Here is a 21,226-nt window from a genome sequence, read left to right on the forward strand (position 1 = left end):
TTATCTTGGCAGGAAAAAAATGTATCTGTCCAATATCAAAAGGCCTATGAATTTCAACCTACGTTTATTACCATATTATATCATGTGAGAATTTTTAGTTAAATAAAAAACAATTATTTTTCTTTATATTACGATTTCCCTCAGCTTCTGTGATTTTAGTTTCCATAATTTAAAGTGCATATTGAAAATAAATTGCTTTATTTGATCACATGTAGATTTTCCATTAATGAAGTGCAGTGGTAACATTGTATATACATCTATGAAAAATAACTCTGAATATAACTGAATCTGTGAAAGTATCTTCTTAAAGATGTATTTCATAATAATATGAATTTATATTCAGGATTATGAATTATGCATATAGGGCATAGTTATTTTAGTTATAGATATTAAATTTGTTAATGCTTTTTTTTCAACACTTACTTTTACATTGTATGCACAGGACAAAGTCCAGCCGTACCCCCTCCATTACCGACAGAGCAAGCTTCCAGACCCACTCTGGTATCACCTGCTCTTGAAGGCAAGTGCTTTATTTTTTCTTTTCACAAAGATCTGTATTGTAGACAAAATATTAATAACGTAGAGGAAGAAAACAAAATAGTGAAAAAACAACAGTGTGATCCAATATGTTCCTACATATTTAGTATGTCTAAACTCCAATTTATATTTTCTGAAATTCCAATTTGCTTATTTTTAGACAACCAAAAATTTCCCCTTAAAATTCTATATTGGTGACCTTTAGCTTCCAGAAGGATGACCAGCTTAGTATTCTGGAAGTCAAACAACAACAAAAAAATATATAGGGATAAAAATATAAAGATATATCTTGTTACTTTTGAAGTTTTACTACAACCTGGTCAATTTTGTGCCTAAAGCTCTAAGCTCTGGTGCCAAAGTTTCTGGGTTTAAATCTGGGCTCACCTTTTTGTACATTTGGAAAATAACTTAAATTTATTATTTATGAGCTTTTTCATTTCTAGCATGGGATAAGAATAGCACTGATATCCTAGGGTTATTGTGAGAATGAAATTGTGTGTGTGTGTATATATATAAACATATACATATATACCATTGTATCTACATGTAGAGTTTATAAGTGCTATATACATCAAGGAGTTAATATTACTAATAATTAATTTTTTCAAAATATTATGTTTCAAGATCAATGAAATAAATGGAAGTGCCATTATAATCAATTTTGTTGGAAATTTAATGTCATTTCTTTAAGTCGCCATTCATTCATTTATTCATTTCTTTAACCATTATTTATTCAATCCCAACCATGAGATATATTTTCCAAAGTAATGGGGACTCAAAGATTAATGGAAAAAAAGATCTTACTTTGCCAAGACTCAATTTACAGACATGAAAACACAAGTAATGAAAGCACGCCACTAATTTTTTAGGAGTACAGATGGACATATCCCTCCCACGCCAGATCTTAGCCCGCTTTCCACTCCTAGCACTGTCTCAAACTGAAAGGGATCTTCTGTGTGCACATGTGGACTCTCCAGCCTGCTCGTTCAAGATCCAACAGTTGCCTAGTGGCTTCCCCCCTACCCCCCCCAAGATTAGTGGTGATGACACTTATAAGGATTCATCCAGGAGGAGGCTACTATTGTATGTCACTTACCTAGAGAGAAAAAGCAAGGGATTTAGAACAAATCAGTCCAATGAAGAAAAAAAGAGAGAGAGAAAAAAAATCAGAGTTATATTTCCTTTGGCATTTGGACTGTAAGAGCTCATTTGACTTGAGATAATTTGACACAAAACTGACAAGCAACTATCTCACTGCCCAAAATGTTCACAGGACAAAAGACGGCCTATAAATAAATAATAGTATCACTTTATTTTCACGGGAGTCTAATTTCGTTGTTTCAAGATAAACATGAAGCAAGGAACTCAGATTCCTCGACTTGAGGGATACTTTGATAGTTTATTCAAATGTTCTGCTTCAACTTATCTCCTAGCAGAAGTTCGTAAAGCACCAGGCACAAACTATTTTGTCTATTGATCTGTCACTTGGAAAAGTATGTGTCATTTGTTAAGTGTGACACAACTTCTGTTATTGTATTTATAGAGTGATTTAATTTGACATTTTATACTAGAATCCAGTACTATTATTATGTTTAAGTGAATAAAATAGAAATGTTTAAGGATCACAAGTCTTTTGTCAGTATCTACTTTTAAATACTTTTGTCAGTATCCCAGCCTTCTGAGCAGTTGGGGTGATGGGCATGAGCTGCTGCACCCAGCCAGTATCTACTTTCGCAGAGAGACAGAGTCCCGTGTGCCGTGCACAGAGGCTGCTAACGCTGAGTAGCTTCCCGAGGAGTCCATATTATCAGGCGATGCTGAGATCATGGGCTTTGTCAGGGCTTGCAGATGTGCTGCCTGTGACTTCATTAACATAATTGATTAGGAACTAGGACACATTTAGTATTAATCAAGCTGTTTTTAGTGAGGCTGATTATGCCAGTCCTCTTGATGCACTATTTTAGTCTGGAGCTTCCTTAGGACCAAGTTGCAAGAAAATGGCTCTATGTAAAAAGAAGGAACTTAAACATGGGAGGAAAGTATGCTATTTGATTTGAGGAATACAGTTATAACAGGTCAAGATGGAGGGGCATAAACATATTCCAATTTTAACGTTTTAAGGAAGTAGAGCTTATATATAGACTGGCGTATTAAATTTGTTCATAGGAGTTTGGAAATAATTTAGAACTTTATCAATGAAATCTAAAATACTGTGCCTTTTATTATGGGTGAAGGCACTCTACACATCTGTAAAGCCCCTAAAAGTTTTCTTTATGTTTTCACAGCTCTTTAAAACAATGAGTTTCTCATTTCTATCACTCACTTTGTTCTGGGAAGTATCAGTGTACTTCTTACCTTGGGCCACTTATTTGGTGCCTTGAAGTAGTGTAATGCCTTCCTGGGATTTCCCTGTTCCTCTCATATCACCTGCTTTACATTATGATATAGATTTTATTACTTTGAATGTTTGGATACAAAGGGTCTACTTGCATATTAAATCACCTGTTTCCTTTGATTCCTACTATATTTTTAGATTACATTTATCCAGGAAAAATTGGTTACAGTCGCTTAAAAAAAAACTTATGTAATAACCACCTCATGTAATCATTCTGTTCATCATTGTTTTCAATTTATAATTAATTATGGATATAACTAAACTGATTTAAAATGAACCTAACTTAAATATAATGTTAATTCTCATAATCTTCCATAAATTATTAAATTTTGTGATAGAATTAACCTTTGTGTCTATTGGGAGCTCTCATTCAAGCTGAAAAGCACATAAGTTCAAAGGGCCACAATAGTTATCCATATATTATCTAAATGGAGACAATCTATGTGGGTGTTTTTCCCTCCAATGAAATAGTACCTTATAATATTAACATTATAGGTGGTTTTAGCCCTTAGCTGGAGAGCCCTTTTTCATTAAATGTTTATTAGCATTTCCACTAATCTCTTACCCCAAGAACTGTACTTTTCTGAAGGGATTAGTCCCTCACCGATCTCTGATGGAATCCTTCGTGGTTAAACAGAACAGCTTCAGGCAATGTTGCCCACCCCTACTCAGTCACCAAGAAAAGCAGAAAAGCTGTGTCATAAAGTCCATCCTTATGGACTTCATCTTTAATCAACAATGATAGAAGATTTTTTCTCACCTATTCAACAAAGACCTCCAGGCACTCCATTTTTGTCATTGATCACTGAGAAGTTAAAGACTTCCACTCACATGTAATCACTGGCCATTTTGTGGAAAATTACTGGGACTCCTTTATTGTAGCAAAGACATGAAAGGAAGAAGTTAATACTTAAATTATTTTTTAATATTAATATTCTCTTATATACATATAATTTGCATGAATAAAGTCAAATAAAAGAAGGTGAATAAATTCTGAACACCCTATCATTTTCTTGAATGAATATATAACTGGTACTTAGTATTGCAATTTTAAATGTTATTATAAATGCCATCGAAAGAACTCTAGAGAGAAGACCAGAGTTCTACAGTCTGATCTCAGCTTTGATACTAATGAGTTGTATGATCTTTGACAAATCAATTGACTTCTTAGGACCTTCCTTTTTTCACCTATAAACTGTGGAAGTGGAATTTAAATAGTCTCTAAAGTTCCTATCTGCTTTTACACCCAAAGATTCCATACTTATTTTCTTAAGGTTGGTGGATTGGTAATGAGCTGCCTTAATTAAGAACAGAGTGAACCCTTCATGGCTTTGCCTAGTGGTTAAATAGCTACTGTAGATGTATAAGGTATGGTTGTGGTTTCTATAGAGATGTCAAACTTGCTGGGGCAATGAATAGTACTATGAAGCATTATTTACTGAAATACAAAAGTGAATTGTACAGATCATAAAGGCTATAAATATTAAGAGGAAAATGAGATACGAATGACGCATGGTTATGTAGTAAAACCTCAAGTCTTACACTGAGCCATGAAGAGTAAGTTAGTAGAATTTGTACACTTACAGAGGAGAAAGGAGCATTATATGAAATTTATTATAAGATAATTTTTTACCATAGAATGCATCTGAGGACAATGTCCTACAGGAGCTAGTAATGTTTTATTTACAATTCTATTAAACTGAAACTTTATCACCTTAGCTCTTCAGTGAGATATATCTTGAGAAGCAAAAAAAATCATAAAATAATAAAATAGAAATTTGGCCTCAGTTCTTATTCTATTAACTCTATGACACAATAGATTTTATTGAACTTCAGGCCAATGTAACATTTTTCTTTGTTTTATGTTGAAATAAACTCACATCTGTTGGTGATTTTTAATGGCATTGACCTTTAGTTAAAAGTTTTTATAAAATATATAAACCAAACTACTTTTAGTACCTATTTAACTTAGAAAGTTGCTCAGGGATCTGTATAAGATAATGCATATCACAACTTAACACATTTTCTAACACAGTTAAGTACTCAACCATTAGTTGTTATTATCATCATTTTTATATCAGGAAATTTCTTACATATATAATAAACCATTAATTTTATGGTAATTTTGTATTGGTATCCATTGAAGAGAGTGAGATGATTATATTCATGACATTGGCCAGTATACGCAAACTCTAATATAATTTTTTAATATAGGACTGGGGCCATATCCTGAAAAGCTTTATATACACAACTAAAGATTTTACACCTCCTCACAGATTGCATGAAATCGCTTAAGCAATTGACAGAGAGTAGTATGATTTGATTTGCATTTTAGGTCATGTATCAGCTATAAAAAAGATAAATTGGTGAAGAGTGGGCTTGAGGGTTTAGATTATGAGACCATTTTAGGAGAGTACTTCTCGTGGGAAAAAATGATCCTACTTTTCTTGTAAACAATCACATTTTACTCTCAAAACAACTCCAAGCAGTAAATACGATTTACATCAATTTACAAAGATAATCAGAGAAATCAAGTAAATTGTCTAAGATAACAGAGCCCTAAAGATGGTATAACTGGAATTGGAAGCCAGGTATCTTCTACCAAGGCTCAGTCTATTTCCATTATCATAGAGTGGCAATTAAGTGTGAAGGCTGAGCATAATTGCTAAAGTTCTTATCTGACTTGGTTAATTGAATGGAATTAAGAATAAGATCAGGTGTTAAGAGATAATAATGAGTTCAGTTTTGAGTTTGCTGAGTGTATCTGGGTCCCTGCAACATTCAAATGGGTGATTAAAAGAGTTTAATGAACGTAGTATTTATAAAGGTTTGAGCAGAGTTATGGTAGAGTATCTAGGGTTGTCCAAAGGCAGGAAAAGGCTGAGGAATGGAATGATTGACAGATCCAGAGAGTCTTATAACCTGTAACTGATTAGAAAAGATGTCCAATCAGAGCACCTGGAGCTTGTGTCCTTTAGTAGAACACAGCCACCAACACTCTGTAAAATGATCTATTTAAAATTCTCAGAGAGCAGGGAGGAAGCTAGGGAACAAGTGCTAGCTCTCTCTTTTCCCTGCTCTATTATGTATTGATGTTGCATCCATAGGCTAAAACAACCCAAATCCAGAGGACATAGGTGGTGGTTAATGCAATCCACAAAGGTCAAGGTGGAGACTGGACCAAGAGAGAATATCAAGACTGCCTTATGTCAGGCAGAACAGTGGGCTTGATTCACATAGTGGTCATCTCCAGTGGACAATTGAACATAGAAGTCTGGAGTTTACAAACAAAGGAGATACAGATATTCGAGTCACAAGCTTAGCCCTACCATAGCAGTTCCTTAAATATGTTATAAGGGACTCTAGTTCTATGGTATTCTTGGTGGAGAAAAAGTTTTCATGACAAAATACTTGGGGTGAGCATAATGTGTTATATTTTCTTTCTTGGACATCTGCAATGCACACTTGCATATCAAATGATCCAAGAAAATCTAAACATATAAAAAATCTGTTCAGCTTTTTTTTAACCTGTGTTTTCAGGTTTTCTTGATCACATAAATATTTCCTTTCCTAATAACACTTATCAATCTGCAAAGAAACAAGTGATCTCAAAAACACTTTGTGTCACACAAAGGATAATTCCAAATATAACTGAAGAGTAGATCATCCTTGAATGTGAGTGAGGCTGTCTAGTATACCGTATACACTCAAGAAGGGAAATGTGGGGAAACACATTGATTTAGTCAGGGTTCTCCAGGAAAATAGTTGCACCAACAGGATATATATATATATATACTTACATATCTCTATCTCTGTCTGTCTATCTATCTAGAGAGATTCATTTATTTTAAAGAATTGGCTTACGCAATTGTGGAGGCTGGCAAGTCATAAATCTGCAAGGCAAGCAGGCAGGCCGGGCAGTGAATAGTTGGTGTGGCAGTCTTGAGTCTAAAGGCAGTCTGGAAGCAGAGTTCCCTCTTCCTTGGGAAGACCTTTTCTCTTAAGGTCTTCAATTGCTTGGAAGGGGCCCACCACATTATGAAGGGTGATCTGCTTTACAGAAAGTCTACTGATTTAAGTGTTAAATCGAAATTAAAAACTACCTTCACAGAAACATTTAGACTGGTCTTTGACCAAATGACTGTTACCATAGTTTGGTCAAGTTGATATATAAGATTATCACAAATATCATCAGAAGGCAGGCTAAGTAAACCATGGATGAGAGAGTATGGAGAAAAAGAAACAGTGGGGCCAAGTGATCCAGAGAGATCAGTAGGATAAAGACTGAGCAGGAACCTTTAGATTTGTCAATTAGAAAATCCTGATAATCTACTTTTGACTCTAAATTTTCTCTCTGCCACATACAAATGAGAGTGTAGTAATCAGGAGTTTGAACTAAAGGTCCCACTGTAAGATTCATATTATTAATAGTTTCCTTAACCTCTCAAAAACTGGATTTCCTCATCTGCATGGTGACATTTTTGAAATAGATAATCTCAAGGCTCTGTTTCATCTCCAAAATTTTATCATGCTTAAAGCTTGTATTTCATTCATTCTTTTGTCTATCTACATGAATACATTTATTTCATTTCATTTGTGTTACACAGTGGGCTAATCAATAGTACCAAGTGAAAAAGAATTTTCTATTTCAGAGGCTTAATCCTTCCAATATTGTTTGGTTGATCTTTTTAAACTTTTTTATTTTACAATGATTTTACATTTACAGAAGAGTTGAAAATATAATACAGAGAGTTATTTTATACCTTTCAGCAAGCTTCCTCTAATGCTAACATCTCACATAAGCATGGCTCACTTACCAAAACTGGGAAATTAATATTGGTACAACACAATTAACTGAATTAATTATATTTGGGTTTTTACCTTCCAATGGTTGGTAAAGTTTTTTTTTTTTTTTTATTACTTATGTGTGTGATGGAGATGCAGATATTAACATAAGTAAACACAGCTTTTCTCCCTTACCCTAACATCTAAGGAGTATTCTAGATTTGCCTGGTCAGCTCCAGAGTATTTCTGTTCTGTTCAGGATATGCTAGGTGAGCAGAACAGGAAGTCCTCTGGTTATATTAATTCATGTTCCTATGGGCAAGGGTTAGGGTTAGGGTCACAGGATATGAATGGTGAGAAAAGAGATCATGAGAAAGAAATAGGAACAACAGCATGGCTGGAATAAGGTTTTAGTGGTGCTTTTGGAAGAGAAAAGAATTTGGTGAGTCTGAGACGAGGGAGTCATGGAAAACTAGAGTAAGAATAGAACCTTTAGAATGTTTTGCTTTGGATCATATGATATTAGTTCTTTGAGAGATTTCAGGAAAGATTTAAATTTATCTTCATTGCTTCTTGGAGTTTTAGATTCTTGTTTCTTTTGATAACAATATTTTGCTAGGCCTGGGCCTGAGGTAATATAGGTATATGTGGGTTAATATATTAGAACAAGTGTAATTCAGCTTAGTATCATGAAAAAGTAGATAAGTCTTAACAACTAACTGTTGAGTAAATTTAAAAAAAAAAACATGAAACAAAATAGGTGAAAAAAACATCTAGAAAAAGGAAAAGAAAGGAAAAGAAAAATGGAAATAAATTGGAGTTTTCTATGGATTATGAAATGTTATATAAAGACATTTTAGTAGATATTGTACTTTATAAGATATTTGTACCTCTAAACTTAAAAGGTTCCTTTCTTGTTATATTGGTTTTAAATTCCCATTATTATCATAAAAAGGCCTTTTGTGAAACGATTAACTTTTTTTCACTGACCTCTCTATAAGAGGAAGTAGTTATGTTCTTCTTGCCATCTCTATCTTCCAATATAGCTAGAGTCATCTGTCTGTTTTGACTGTTCAGTAGCAGCAGGTATTTACTCTGGAGGTCAGAGTTTGACACCCACAATGGGGGAAAGAATGAAGGTGACTTCTGTTGAGATCAGAGCCAGCTTCCTGCCTCTACTAATACTGTGGTCTACTAATAGCTTTCTTGTTATGGAATTCTGATTAGAACCCTCTTTTGCCAGCAAATTTTTTTATAAAATATTGTATAAAACAGAGTCAGTTTCCTCCAAAGCTCTTGTTTACAAGTACCAATTTTTCTTTATAAAACAGTTATTTGGGCCGGGCGCCGTGGCTCACGCCTGTAATCCTAGCTCTCTGGGAGGCCGAAGTGGGCGCATTGCTCAAGGTCAGGAGTTCGAAACCAGCCTGAGCAACAGTGAGACCCCGTCTCTACTATAAACAGAAAGAAATTAATTGGCCAACTAATATATATAGAAAAAATTAGCCAGGCATGGTGGTGCATGCCTGTAGTCCCAGCTACTCGGGAGGCTGAGGCAGCAGAATCGCTTGAGCCCAGGAGTTTGAGGTTGCTGTGAGCTAGGCTGACGCCACGGCACTCACTCTAGCCTGAGTAACAAAGTGAGACTCTGTCTCAAAAACAAACAAACAAACAAACAAGGAAACAAACAAACAAAAAAAAACAATTATTTGCTACTCGTGTCTGTTTGATTTAAAATTCCTTCCCATTATACCAACATGTTACAAGTGCAAATGGTATTATTCTTCCTCTCTAGAACCAGTGAGGAAAGTGGCTGCATCTTCAAGATCAAGTCTGTTTTAGCCAAGTGAAGTAAAGAGTCCTGGCAATTGTTCATTTAATAAAGGATGAGGGAAACTTGTGTCAATTAAGTGAGGATTTTAAGTAAAAGCATTTTCAATCTACTCTAATAAACTTCACATTAGGAAGGAGAAGACATAAAATGTGTTATTAGTTTGGTATAATCCATGAGAGACAGTAAAATTTATGTAGTATACCAGTTAAAATAAACCTGAATTCAACATATTAAAACTCTTAAAACTTGGAAAGTTGTAATACTCTTTGGGTGCTTGCTTTTTCTTAAAGAATTAATATCATTAGACATATTTTTTAAAAATTGAAAGTCCTCAATGAAGAATCAGACTTATAAATGTGCCTAATACAGTAGTGATTTTTGGTAATTTTAATGTCATATCATACTGAAAAATAACTATTAAGTCTTTCTAATTCATTTAATAAACCAAGCCCCAAATTCTCAAGGATCTGTTATAAAAATAGCAATACCTTTGACATGGTCCTTTAAGGTATTGTATATTTTGATTTTGAGTTATAACCAACTTTTTCTCTACTGATAATTTAGTCATGAGAAGAAAAATCTCAATTTTCTATTGTTTTTAGACATTCTTGACGTTTTAAATAGAATGAAGTAATCTTGCAATACATTTCCAAGTACAGACAAGTGTAGAAAAAGCATACTGATAAAATATGAAGAAAGTAATCTTATACAAATTACATGATATTATAAACAAAGTTTGTTAGAGAAGAAACATGTTTGTTTTCCTTACCCTCATAGAAATGCACATTGGGAAAGTTTACAGTAAGTATCTTGAGAAAAAAATGCTTCTGCATAAAAATTTAAAACAGTTAAGGGTTTTTCAAGAATCTTCCAATGACGGCAAGACCTAACAAACTCAACAAAAGCAATTGTAATTTATAGAGTTATAAAGATACAATTGCATGCAGATTGAGAGCTTCTCCCTGGAGTACAAGTCAACAAACTTTAATTGAGCATTTGCTTTGTGAAATATAAAAGCACTGAGTTGAAAAATAAAAGTCAGCCGCTCCCTTTCTTCCTCCCTTCTCCCTCTCTCTCTCTCCCTCCCTCCCTCCCTCTCTCTCTCTCTCTCTCTCTCTCTCTCTCTCTCTCTCTCTCTCTCACACACACACACACACTCACACACAAACACACACACGGAGGTTGCCTTTGGTGTTTCACTTCTGTATAGAAGGTGAAAATGAACAGTTGTGCCAACTTTCATCTATGTAAAGACAACACATTCAAAATAAATACAATCAATTATCTAAAAAAGTTTTACCATTTTTAAAACGTTTGGGGGAAATCTACCTTATCCATTTTAAATAACAAGTGTAATTGCGATAGAAACTTCTTTGCAATTTGAAATATATTAAATAATCTTTCTCTTTGCATTCCCTTTTGCATACTAAATTCAGAAATAGAAAAAAAAGTGTCATTATGTCAAAGAACTTTGGTTGTGAGAGAGCTGAAAGACGAGTTTGGCAATGATGAGGTAGAAAGTGGCACTTCTCTTCCCATGCCTCAGATAGCTTGCAAGTTTTTGATAGAGTATCTACCTCAAGCTTCATTTTCCATATTGCAGAGGACAGAACAGCGTTTGTGGTCATCTTTAAATTTCAATCCTTGTTCTGTCACTTACATGATTTGTGGAGTGGCCAAGTTACTCATGTTTCCTGAGCCCATTTTCTCACAGGCTATAGAATGGGTAAACTTTTACTTGAGGACCAAGGATATATGCTAATGTGCTTTATGCTATGCTTCATGTGCTTTATGCTATCAGTATAATTTCTTACCATCTTCACATTAGTGTCTTTCCCACCCAAAGTAAAACATATTTTGTTTACCTACTCTGAGCATATAAGATAAGGAAATTATTGCGGTCCTTTCACCACAATATTTCTGAGGCTCGAAGGAGAAAGAAATGTAGTATTGGATCTTGAAAATCTTTGGCTTTAAACTGATAGGATCTGGAGTCCTTCAAGACATTTATTTCATTGATGATATTTTATCACTAAGCTTCTCAACCTGTATCTGCAAGACATGAGCTGTCACTCCACACCTTAGTTCCTTGAGGTAGCCTTATTAAGAACACTTGTAATACTCAGTTCAGAGTTGGGGCCCACATACCATTTTTAAGTTATTCTGAGGTTATTTCCCCCAGGAGTAGTTTTTCCATTTCACCCAGCCCTCCTGGGTTTGAGCCTCTTTGTGGCTTCTAAGTACTTGACCCATACAGTTTCTCAAAGTCCTTATTGCAATTGTGACCTTTCTCACATCTTATCCTCACACTGGTATTCCTGGTAGAAAGCTTTCTAAAACTCCAGACCCTGGCAAGGAGTTTGGCATAAGGCTAAATAAACATTTGTTGATTTAAGTGAATAAATTGTGCATCTAAAAGTCTCTGGGTAGTCACTGAAAAGTGCTATAGAATTGCTGGCTGTTAGTTGTTTGTTGTTAATAACTGATAATGAGAAGAGCTGGCTTCTAAGAATATTTCAGCTGTCACTAAAGAAAAGTCAAGGCGAAGAAAATGGATTCAGGGCCTGAAAGGCCAGCTTAGTTATGCCAGATAATTCAAGTGAAGTCCTTAATTTAGAGAGCTTTGCTGTCATGGCAACCTGATTACAATGTGAAGGGAGGTATTCTTACCATGTTTCTACAAAGTTGCATTCTTTCATAAGTCCCAAATTAAATTCAGAGAAAAAATTTGGAAAAAAAAGAAAAGAATACTTTTACTGAATTCTTTTTTTTTCCTAAATCATCTTTTGTACTATTAATATATGATCACAAAATCCAATGGGACACTTGTCACCACCCAGTAAGAGCCAAAGTTTTTCTTAAACCATCACTCAGAATCAAATAACTTACCTGCTTAAAATTTCACAGTGACAACATACCATAGCTGTTTACAACTCTAAGCTTTTTAAGTTACCTGTTCCCTGCAAAATTGGGAAATAAATGCAAGATGATGCATATTTCATTTGACAAATAAGCAATGAATAGGTGAAGAGGGACTTAAATGCATTCTACTTATTTCCCTGCCATGTATGGTTGATGACATAAAATATATGATTTATTTTCACTTGCATAAGGCAATGGCTACTAATTATAGAAAAAGTGAGGCTGGAATCCACTTCTCCTTTTGCCACACAGTGCTCCTTCATAACATGTTCATTCTTACTCGTGTCATTTTTTCCCTTAAGTTTCTCAATATAAACTATTACAGACAGACTCTCTGGATATAGGAAAATAAGAATTAATTAATTATTAATTAATTAATTAATATTTATATCTAGTCAAAGAGATCAATAAATGTCACATCTAGAAAAATTACTCAAGATTACATGTGGTCAGATTTTCTCTAGCTGTAAAGTATAGTAATAGTAGGTCATTATTATCATTATTTTTGAACATCCCCTCTGTCCCAGGCTCTTTAACACAGTTATCTGTCTTCCTCACAATATGTCAGCAAGGTAAGTTTTATTAGCACCACTTTTCAAGTAAGGAAAATAAAATGTGGTGTATCATGGACATTGCCCAACATCACACAATCAGAAAGGATTAAGGACAGAATTCGGACCAAGGTCACCAACACTAGCATCTGTGCTTTCTCTGGTATAGAGCACCACACCCCTCTGTAGATAACAATGGGAGAACTATAATAATCCCTTGTGCCTGTGTTATTGAACTTATCTGCTTATGTAAAATTTTCCATGGTCATACTGTGAGATGAGTACCAGGCCAATCTCTGCCACTGTAAAGAAACAAGCTGACAGTGATGAGGTATGTTGGAATGCATTGTTATAACAGAAACAAATCTTTATTTACTCGGCTGGAACTAAGAATACATCAATTCTGGCCATAGAGTATTAGAAGAAAAGCACCAATCTGACATGTAGAATTCGGATAATCTCTATACTAGTTAGGCAAAGAGGAGAGGAACAAAACATAAGACAAAAATGAAACATTATGCATTTGTTTCCTCCTTTTGCTAGAAACTGGCATCTTAGGAAGCTTTACAATTATAATTAACTATTGTGCATTCTCTGGCTTTGAGATGGCATAAAAACATTTAAAAGCAAGAGAAAAGCCCATTGTAAGGGCTTAGAAAGTAAAAAGTAAGTCATTTAATTTTTCTTTCATCTGATGTTAATTTATGCAGAAGCTAATAATATATTTGTGGCTCAGAGCTGTTCATTGTAGGGAGGGATTCTCTCCCAACCAGCCTTTCGTGTGACCCCTGCCAGATAAAGCCATCATTTCAAGCCTTATGACACTTTTGTCAGAGAAAGGCAATATGCTGATAAATTCACATCCTATAGAAACATTTAATTGCTAACCTTTTGAAAACCAATGGGCTTAAATACTCTAATCCTTCTCTAGCTGTTACAAACAAAACAGCAAACAAACAGAAAGAGAAGGGTGAAGCAGAAATTGCTTCTCCGGGTGCATGGTCAGGTGGAAAGGGCGGAGTACTGTTGACTATTGAGGGAGAAAAGTCAGGGGAAGGAGATTTCATAAAAGAAACATGGGTATTTTTATATCCAAGTAGGATATAATTAAATTATGCCTTTTATAAATGAAAAGTTTACATTCCACTGGTGCCAAATCACCTATGGAACAGAGACAATAGTGCTTGAAGGAATGAATGCAGAATCTTCAGAAGTTGAGGTTTTAAATGAAATTCACTATGAATAAAGAAAGTCCCATAATGACAGCTTAAAGGTCTAATTCATAAAAATGTTATTACATTATTTATACCTGCTTTTTGTGGACTTCTGCTCTTATTCATGACTCTCACAGTGTATGGCTATAATCACAGACAGAGTATATAATGGAAGCATTAATTCAGTGTGAATGAAAGCAAGAATACTGTATCACCACAATAAAATCCCAGCTATATTAATTTAAAGGGTAGAATTTATTGCACAAGAGCATTCTCTTTAAGAAAAAAAAAGAGAAGAGAATGTCTTTCATCTATGGCCTCAAATGTCTACTTTCATCACGAAGTTGAGTGTAAGATTAATTAATTGGCAAAAACTTTTTAGTGAAATATGTATTCATCTACATTATGAAACTTACAGAGTCTTGGATACTAAGTTGTGATCTTGTGGTTACTATGACATTGATGTTTAGTATGGGCTTAGAAATAGTTACAAGTAATGTGTACTTTTGTGGTACATGACATCAGAGGAGATATCTAATAAATGCCTATTCAATTGTCTGGAACGTGTATTTATTTAGCAAAGATGGAAAAGTCCTGACACATAAAATTTATCACATAAGCTGAATATAAAGATACGTAAGTCAAAAGTATCTTTATTCAGAGTTTTAAACATAATTTGCGTATTTAATATTCATAAACCTTTAGGAAAAGGAAAAGTGGAATTCAATTGGTTTATTTCTACTCTGAAACTATCAAAATTTGACTTTTTGGCTTTCTTCTTCTGATTGGATAAGTTGTAATAGTACATTGTAGACACGTTTAGACAAAGTGTGAATATATTTCTCCCTACGACACTAGATTATCTCTAGGAGTCATGAAAAGGAGTTCTTTATAAATTATACTTCTAATGCTAAAAGAAAGTGTTGTTTTTGGTCTTGTGGGTAAAAAAGCTCCATACCTAAGGGAATGAATTAATTCCTATATTTAATAAGATACAGTCATTAGTAGACAACTTAAGCATTCATTTTAGAACTACATATTGAATTTCTTCAGTATTGTAACAATCTTTAATAGTTCTGGATAATGGAAATTTTTTAATGCATGTGTACCTAAGATGAGAGACAAAAGATAAAGAGAAAGTTATTTCAAAAACAAGGTAAATAACACTACTAATTAAAGATAAATATCAGTCAATTTCCAAGATTAACTGCACTTGTAGTGCCTCAAACCTAAAATCACTGATCATACCATTTCAATAACTATGTATTGTACATAAGTTTGTTATTTTAAATGACTGTGCTTACCAGAAAAGTATCCAGAGATATCCAATTGCTATGTTTCTATACCCAGACAGCACACGAGGTTCCCTCTTTGCCCCTCGGACCAAGATTTTCTAAGATTTATGCAACAGGAATCTTCCATGAAGTTTGGAGTTACCACAAATGGTTTGATGTGGCATGTAGACTTACTGCAATCTCTGGGTGGAAAGACTGACTGAGCACCCTGGTTGATGCAACCACTCAGAAAAGGCAGTGAAAGTTATGTCTCCAACACACTGCCAGATAAATGTCATCAGACTCTAAATGCTTATTGACAAGAGCCAGGTTTGAAAAATAGCAAAATCAAAATGGATACTTTAATAGTTTAATATATTATTTATAATGAAAATAAACATGAAAATAAAACAAAAAATTAATTCTTTAGCTTAGCTGAAATATCATTCCTAAGACATTATGTTTTAATTTTATGTATCAGTATCTTACTTGAGGTATTATATAAACAACTGATTTATAAGGTTCAAACTATCTTGTTCATTATTTGTAACAATATCAGCAGCCCATAAGTTCACATATTTGCTATCAGACAGGCACTTTTCAGAATGCTTTGTAAACATTATCAAACTTTGACTGAGGTACGTTTATTCTACATATGAGAAAAATAAGGCTCAGTGAGATTAAATTACTAGTTCAAAGTCACCAAGCTATCCAGAGGCAGAATTGACTTAACAATAATCCTTCATTCTCACCTTGGTTTTCCTTTCATACTAAATTTTCCTAAAGGAAATATTTTAAACTTCTTCTCTAGAAAAAGAAGGAGAAAAGAAGAAAGCTGAGAAGAATGTTACTTCTGTAACAAAAAAGAAAGGTAAGGAATTCAAAAACCATCTACCACGTAAATCCATTAAATTAGTATCTTTTTTTTTTCTTTGTTCCTTAAAGAGTATGGAAGATCAGTATCCATTTATAATGCTACTGGTAAAGCTATTATTTTTCTAGAAAAGATATTCCCTTAAATTAGATTTCTAAATATTTCAAATAAAATTGAAATTGATACATTTTTATAAAGAAAATTCAAGCTTAAACACTGTTTGAAAAATTACAACTGTCTGATTGTTTTCCTTAAAGGAAGCTACTCAATTATCTCTAATTACCTACTTTACTTAACTATATATGTAAATTCTATATATAGTTAAGTAAAGAGATTACTATTCAACTCAATTTAATAAAAAATATCCTTCAAAAGAACAAATTATTTTATGTAGAGGGAATAAAGTATTATATTGATTTGCTATATTTAATTTATTTTCATTGGCTCTTTTCAAATAGTTCATGTGATTTCCCAAGTCAACCTCAAAGATTTTGTAGCTTTTGACATGGTTCCAGCGTCCTCATAACCCAGAGAACATTCAATATATTGCTTTTAGCATACTTTAGATGAACTCTTGAATTTGAACATAGTTAATAATGTCATTTAGTGTTTCCTCTGTCATCAAAGAATTTTTTTTTGCCCTTAGAAAAATTTTGACCTTCCTAAAGAGAAAGTATACTGAAACCACTAGTCTATTATGAATGTGCTAGTTCATTTTTATTTAACATGACTTATGGCTCTGATTTAGAATTCCTCTATCCAAGGTGAATTGGATGCCTCAATGGCAATCATATGTGCCCTTAAACATACAAGTTAAACAGGTAGAGGCTTATAATCTTCTTTTTCTCACCAGCAGAAAAAGAAGATGTCCCAAAGAAAAGTGAGAAGGAAACTGCCATTGATGTGAAAAAAAAAGGTATTGCATAGTTTCCTTAATCAAATTATGCTGAGGGTGTTTGTTTCATGAAAGAATCGTGGTGCAATCTATACAATTTGGATACAGGTTCTAAAATCTGCCCTTAAATAGATGAAATCAAAAATTGATATAGACACAGGTTAACAGGAAAGGAAGACTATTCAAGGCTATTGCAATAGAGGAGAGAGACCAGAACTGAGTCTGAATTTAATGCCACTGAAAGAAAAAGCAGGAGAGTTTGTAAGATCTGGAATGGGGAATCATAGGCCATATAAAAAAAAGGAAACTTTCTGTCTCACATCTCTATGACAGGAAGTAGTTTCAAAACTTGGAACAAGGTGCCCAAGAAAGTTAGGGTCCTACAGTCCCACAGGAACTGGGAGATAAGGGCACTATCTTAATGATTACATTTCAAAGGGATGGCTCTCAGATTCTTGAGAAAGACCTTCTAGGGCTGTAAAACTTGATAGTGGCTTGTAAAAAGATTTACATCTCAATGAGACAGAGGATGAATTTACAATTACAAGTTTTCTAAAGTAAGTGCTCTAAGAAAAGGAAGGTCAGGACCCTAAGGTCAGAGAAGAAGCCTGTTAAAGTTTAATCAAGCTGAGGGCCATCTTGGTCGAGACATAATGAAATTGAGAAGCGATACATAGTATGATGATACCACTTTGCAAAGATAAGCTGGAGAGAATAATGGATCCTGTTAAGAAATAGGATTATTCAACTATTTGACAGTCTAGATATTTGCTTTAAATTTCATTCTGTTGGCCGGGCGCTGTGGCTCACGCCTGTAATCCTAGCTCTTGGGAGGCCGAGGCGGGTGGATTGCTCAAGGTCAGGAGTTCAAAACCAGCCTGAGCAAGAGCGAGACCCCGTCTCTACTATAAATAGAAAGAAATTAATTGGCCAACTGATATATATATAAAAAAAAAATTAGCCGGGCATGGTGGCGCATGCCTGTAGTCCCAGCTACCCGGGAGGCTGAGGCAGAAGGATCACTCGAGCCCAGGAGTTTGAGGTTGCTGTGAGCTAGGCTGACACCACGGCACTCACTCTAGCCTGGGCAACAAAGCGAGACTCTGTCTCAAAAAAAAAAAAAAAAAAATTTCATTCTGTTTCAATTTTTGTTCGAACACGAATATTGGCTTCTACTCAGGTTAGGCTAAGTCTACATGAAACAGATAGTCATCTCAAGTATTATGGTTGGGTGATAAGTATTCTCACCTCAAATATTTCCTCAACCAGTGTCAGTGATGCTTGAAATTCTATCATTAGAGCCATTCCAATTTTTTGAGTTATGAAGCAATTGTTCTCTATTAAAATGCAAATCTCCTGAATCCCGTGTATATGGGGTGAAAAACTAATTCCTCTCAGCTATTAGCAACTTAAAGTAAATGAGATTTCCAGATCTTTCCCATGTAATAGCTGAAAACAGTACCCTAGAAAATGAGGTGGTAGGTAAGCTTAAATGTGGGAGAGGCTGCAGAGAGAGCTTCACGGTGGGACATTGTCTGGTGAGGGCAGGCTGAGCTAGATGGCATTTGTGAAAACCACCAGTCTTTTTAGATAGTAATAGTATGTGTGGAAAAAATGGTGGTGGTGAGGACTCTAAAGAGTGAGACCATAGGATGCTCAACTACGTAATGATTACTCTTAGCATGTAGCAAATAGAAATAAAAGGAAATCTCTGACATCATGCTGTAAATGGAGTAGAAATAAACATAAAATATTAAGAGTTCCATGATTGTATGGCTCATGAAATGAGCAAGGACAGACAGCTGGACATTCTGTGGGTCTGGGAGTTAATTACCAATTCCTTTGCATCCAAATTTCCATTGTTAAGAGTGTGTTATTTTAGGGTCTATTGTATTGTTGAAATTCATTCATTTTGTTTTAAAATTTTCTTTATTGTTCTGGTGAGATATATAGTTTACCATAGAATGAATAAACAAAATTCTGACTATAACATAATGCTACTAAGAAAATGGTTACTTGGGTCAGTGGATCTATGACAATTACATAATTGGGTGGTAAAGATAAACCAAGGTGCTCCTTCCTGGGCCATTAGTTTTACTAAAGGTGTTGCAGAACAAAGTTTCGAATTGTAATTTTCAAAGCATTTGTCATATATGTGCAAGCGCAAAGTCAGAAAAAATGCTTTTGGCAAAACTCGATGATGTGTGTTTGTGTGTGTGTATGTGTGTGTGTGTGCACGTGTCTGTGTGACAGTGTTGTTTTGGTTTGGTTTTAGCTTTTTGAGGGAAAATGCAAAATACATTTGTGTGCAATGAGTCATAGGAAAATCTGATACTTCTTTGCCATTGGGAGACCTATGTTATTAGCCCGGCAGTCACGTCAAAGTGAGGTTGTGCACCACTGGCGAAAGAACTGATTATTCCAATATCACTTCCTGCAAGGACAGTGCTTGGCCACTGAAGCATAGACCAAACTAGGCAATTGCTCAGCACATCTAGGGAGAGCTGCTCAGCTAGTGTTGCAAAACAAGTTTGTCCTTCTTGGAACCAGTTTTCTGCTTGTATGCTTGTCATTTTTACTTTTGATGACACAAAATACCATTGGTTGTCCCAAATCAGTTCAACTTCCTGATGAAAACATGCATAGTTCGATCATTTGTTTACAAGTTCTTAACCCCAAAATACTCAAAATTGTGTGTGTGTGTGTGTGTGTGTGTGTGTGTGTGTATAAGAGAGAGAGAAATGGAGAGGGAGGGAGACAGAGAGAGAGAGAGAGAAAAGACAGAGAGAGACAAGGGGTCGGGGAGGGAGAGAGAGGAAGAGATAGATTGAGATTCAATTAGTGCCAGTTTTTAACAGTCTTTCTTTTTGGAGTTTAATAATTCTTCAAGTAAATTTTCATGTGGCAGCAATATGGTTTATAAACCAGATTTAAGCTTATTATGAAAGTAGTACAAATTTATAGAGATAATGAGAAAAATTGAGAATAACCTGAAAACTTGAAGGGCTGGGAAACATATGTCATTTCTTCCTAAAATAGAGGAATGTGGCACAGCATGTGATATCACTACTGTAGTCCCAAAGAGTAGCAAATTTACAAGCATAAGATATGCCTACATGCTTCTTTAATATATGTGTTTTATGGTGCTATTTTATTTTATTTATGTTGACTTTTCATATTATTTATATCATATAATATATAAATTTATTTATGTGCTATATTATTTTATTTTGCTCAACTTATATTTTATAATTATGCAGATACAAATGAAACCTAAGGCTGAAATTCTGTTGAGTGATATATGAGCTACTACTACATGACACTGGTAAATCACACTTTGCTAATGATCTATGTTAGGGAAAATGTGGGTGGGTTTTATATGACACAAAATTGTCAGCTCATTAATTATTAATGGATGAAACTGAGTAATTGGTACATTAGGGTTAATTATGCTAATCTCTTTTTAGTATATATTTGAAATTATTCATAATTAAAAAATAAATATCTGCCACTCAAAAACATCGTGTGAAATTAAAAAAAGAAAAATCACCAGGATATTTTTTGCAATGTTATAAGGTACATTTCACCAGAAGAAATACCATGGAAAAAAGCAACCACCAAATGAAATAAAGACTTTTAAAAAAATCTCCCTAGGTTTGTATCAGACTTCAATGGTAGAAACACCAAACACAGGGAACTGAGTACCTTTTCAATTCTTCCAGGTGTAGGACTGGAAGAATTGAAATCAGGGGGTGCTACTGGATTATTAAGCACCAGAGCACATCAATAGGTCAGGAAGCTGCTTCATTCAGCAAAGCTGTCTCTTCACAGCCAGCAAGACTAGATACTGGAAATGTTGAGGCAGGCCTTAGTAACTTGCTGACATCTTTATTTGCCAAATCGTTATTCTGGTTTGCAAAACCATTTCTGCTTTTTAGTCTCAGG

At 34.5% G+C, this 21,226-nt stretch overlaps 1 protein-coding gene across 19 annotated transcripts in view; it reads left to right on the plus strand.

Annotated features, from left to right (window-relative positions):
* Positions 1-21,226, plus strand: part of TRDN (triadin) — a 385,153-nt gene that overhangs the window by 160,059 nt on the left and 203,868 nt on the right. For 17 of the 19 annotated variants that reach the window (XM_076003004.1, XM_076003010.1, XM_076003005.1 and 14 more), the window contains 3 exons: positions 443-520; positions 16,324-16,383; positions 17,240-17,302. In XM_076003004.1, coding sequence (XP_075859119.1) covers positions 443-520; positions 16,324-16,383; positions 17,240-17,302 — 201 coding nt within the window. The remainder of the gene's footprint in view (positions 1-442; positions 521-16,323; positions 16,384-17,239; positions 17,303-21,226) is intronic. The other 2 variants (XM_076002996.1, XM_076003011.1) reach the window with 1 other exon arrangement.

The sequence above is a fragment of the Microcebus murinus genome, chromosome 5 (genome assembly GCF_040939455.1).
Source record: "Microcebus murinus isolate Inina chromosome 5, M.murinus_Inina_mat1.0, whole genome shotgun sequence".
NCBI classification, from domain to species: Eukaryota; Metazoa; Chordata; class Mammalia; order Primates; family Cheirogaleidae; genus Microcebus; species Microcebus murinus.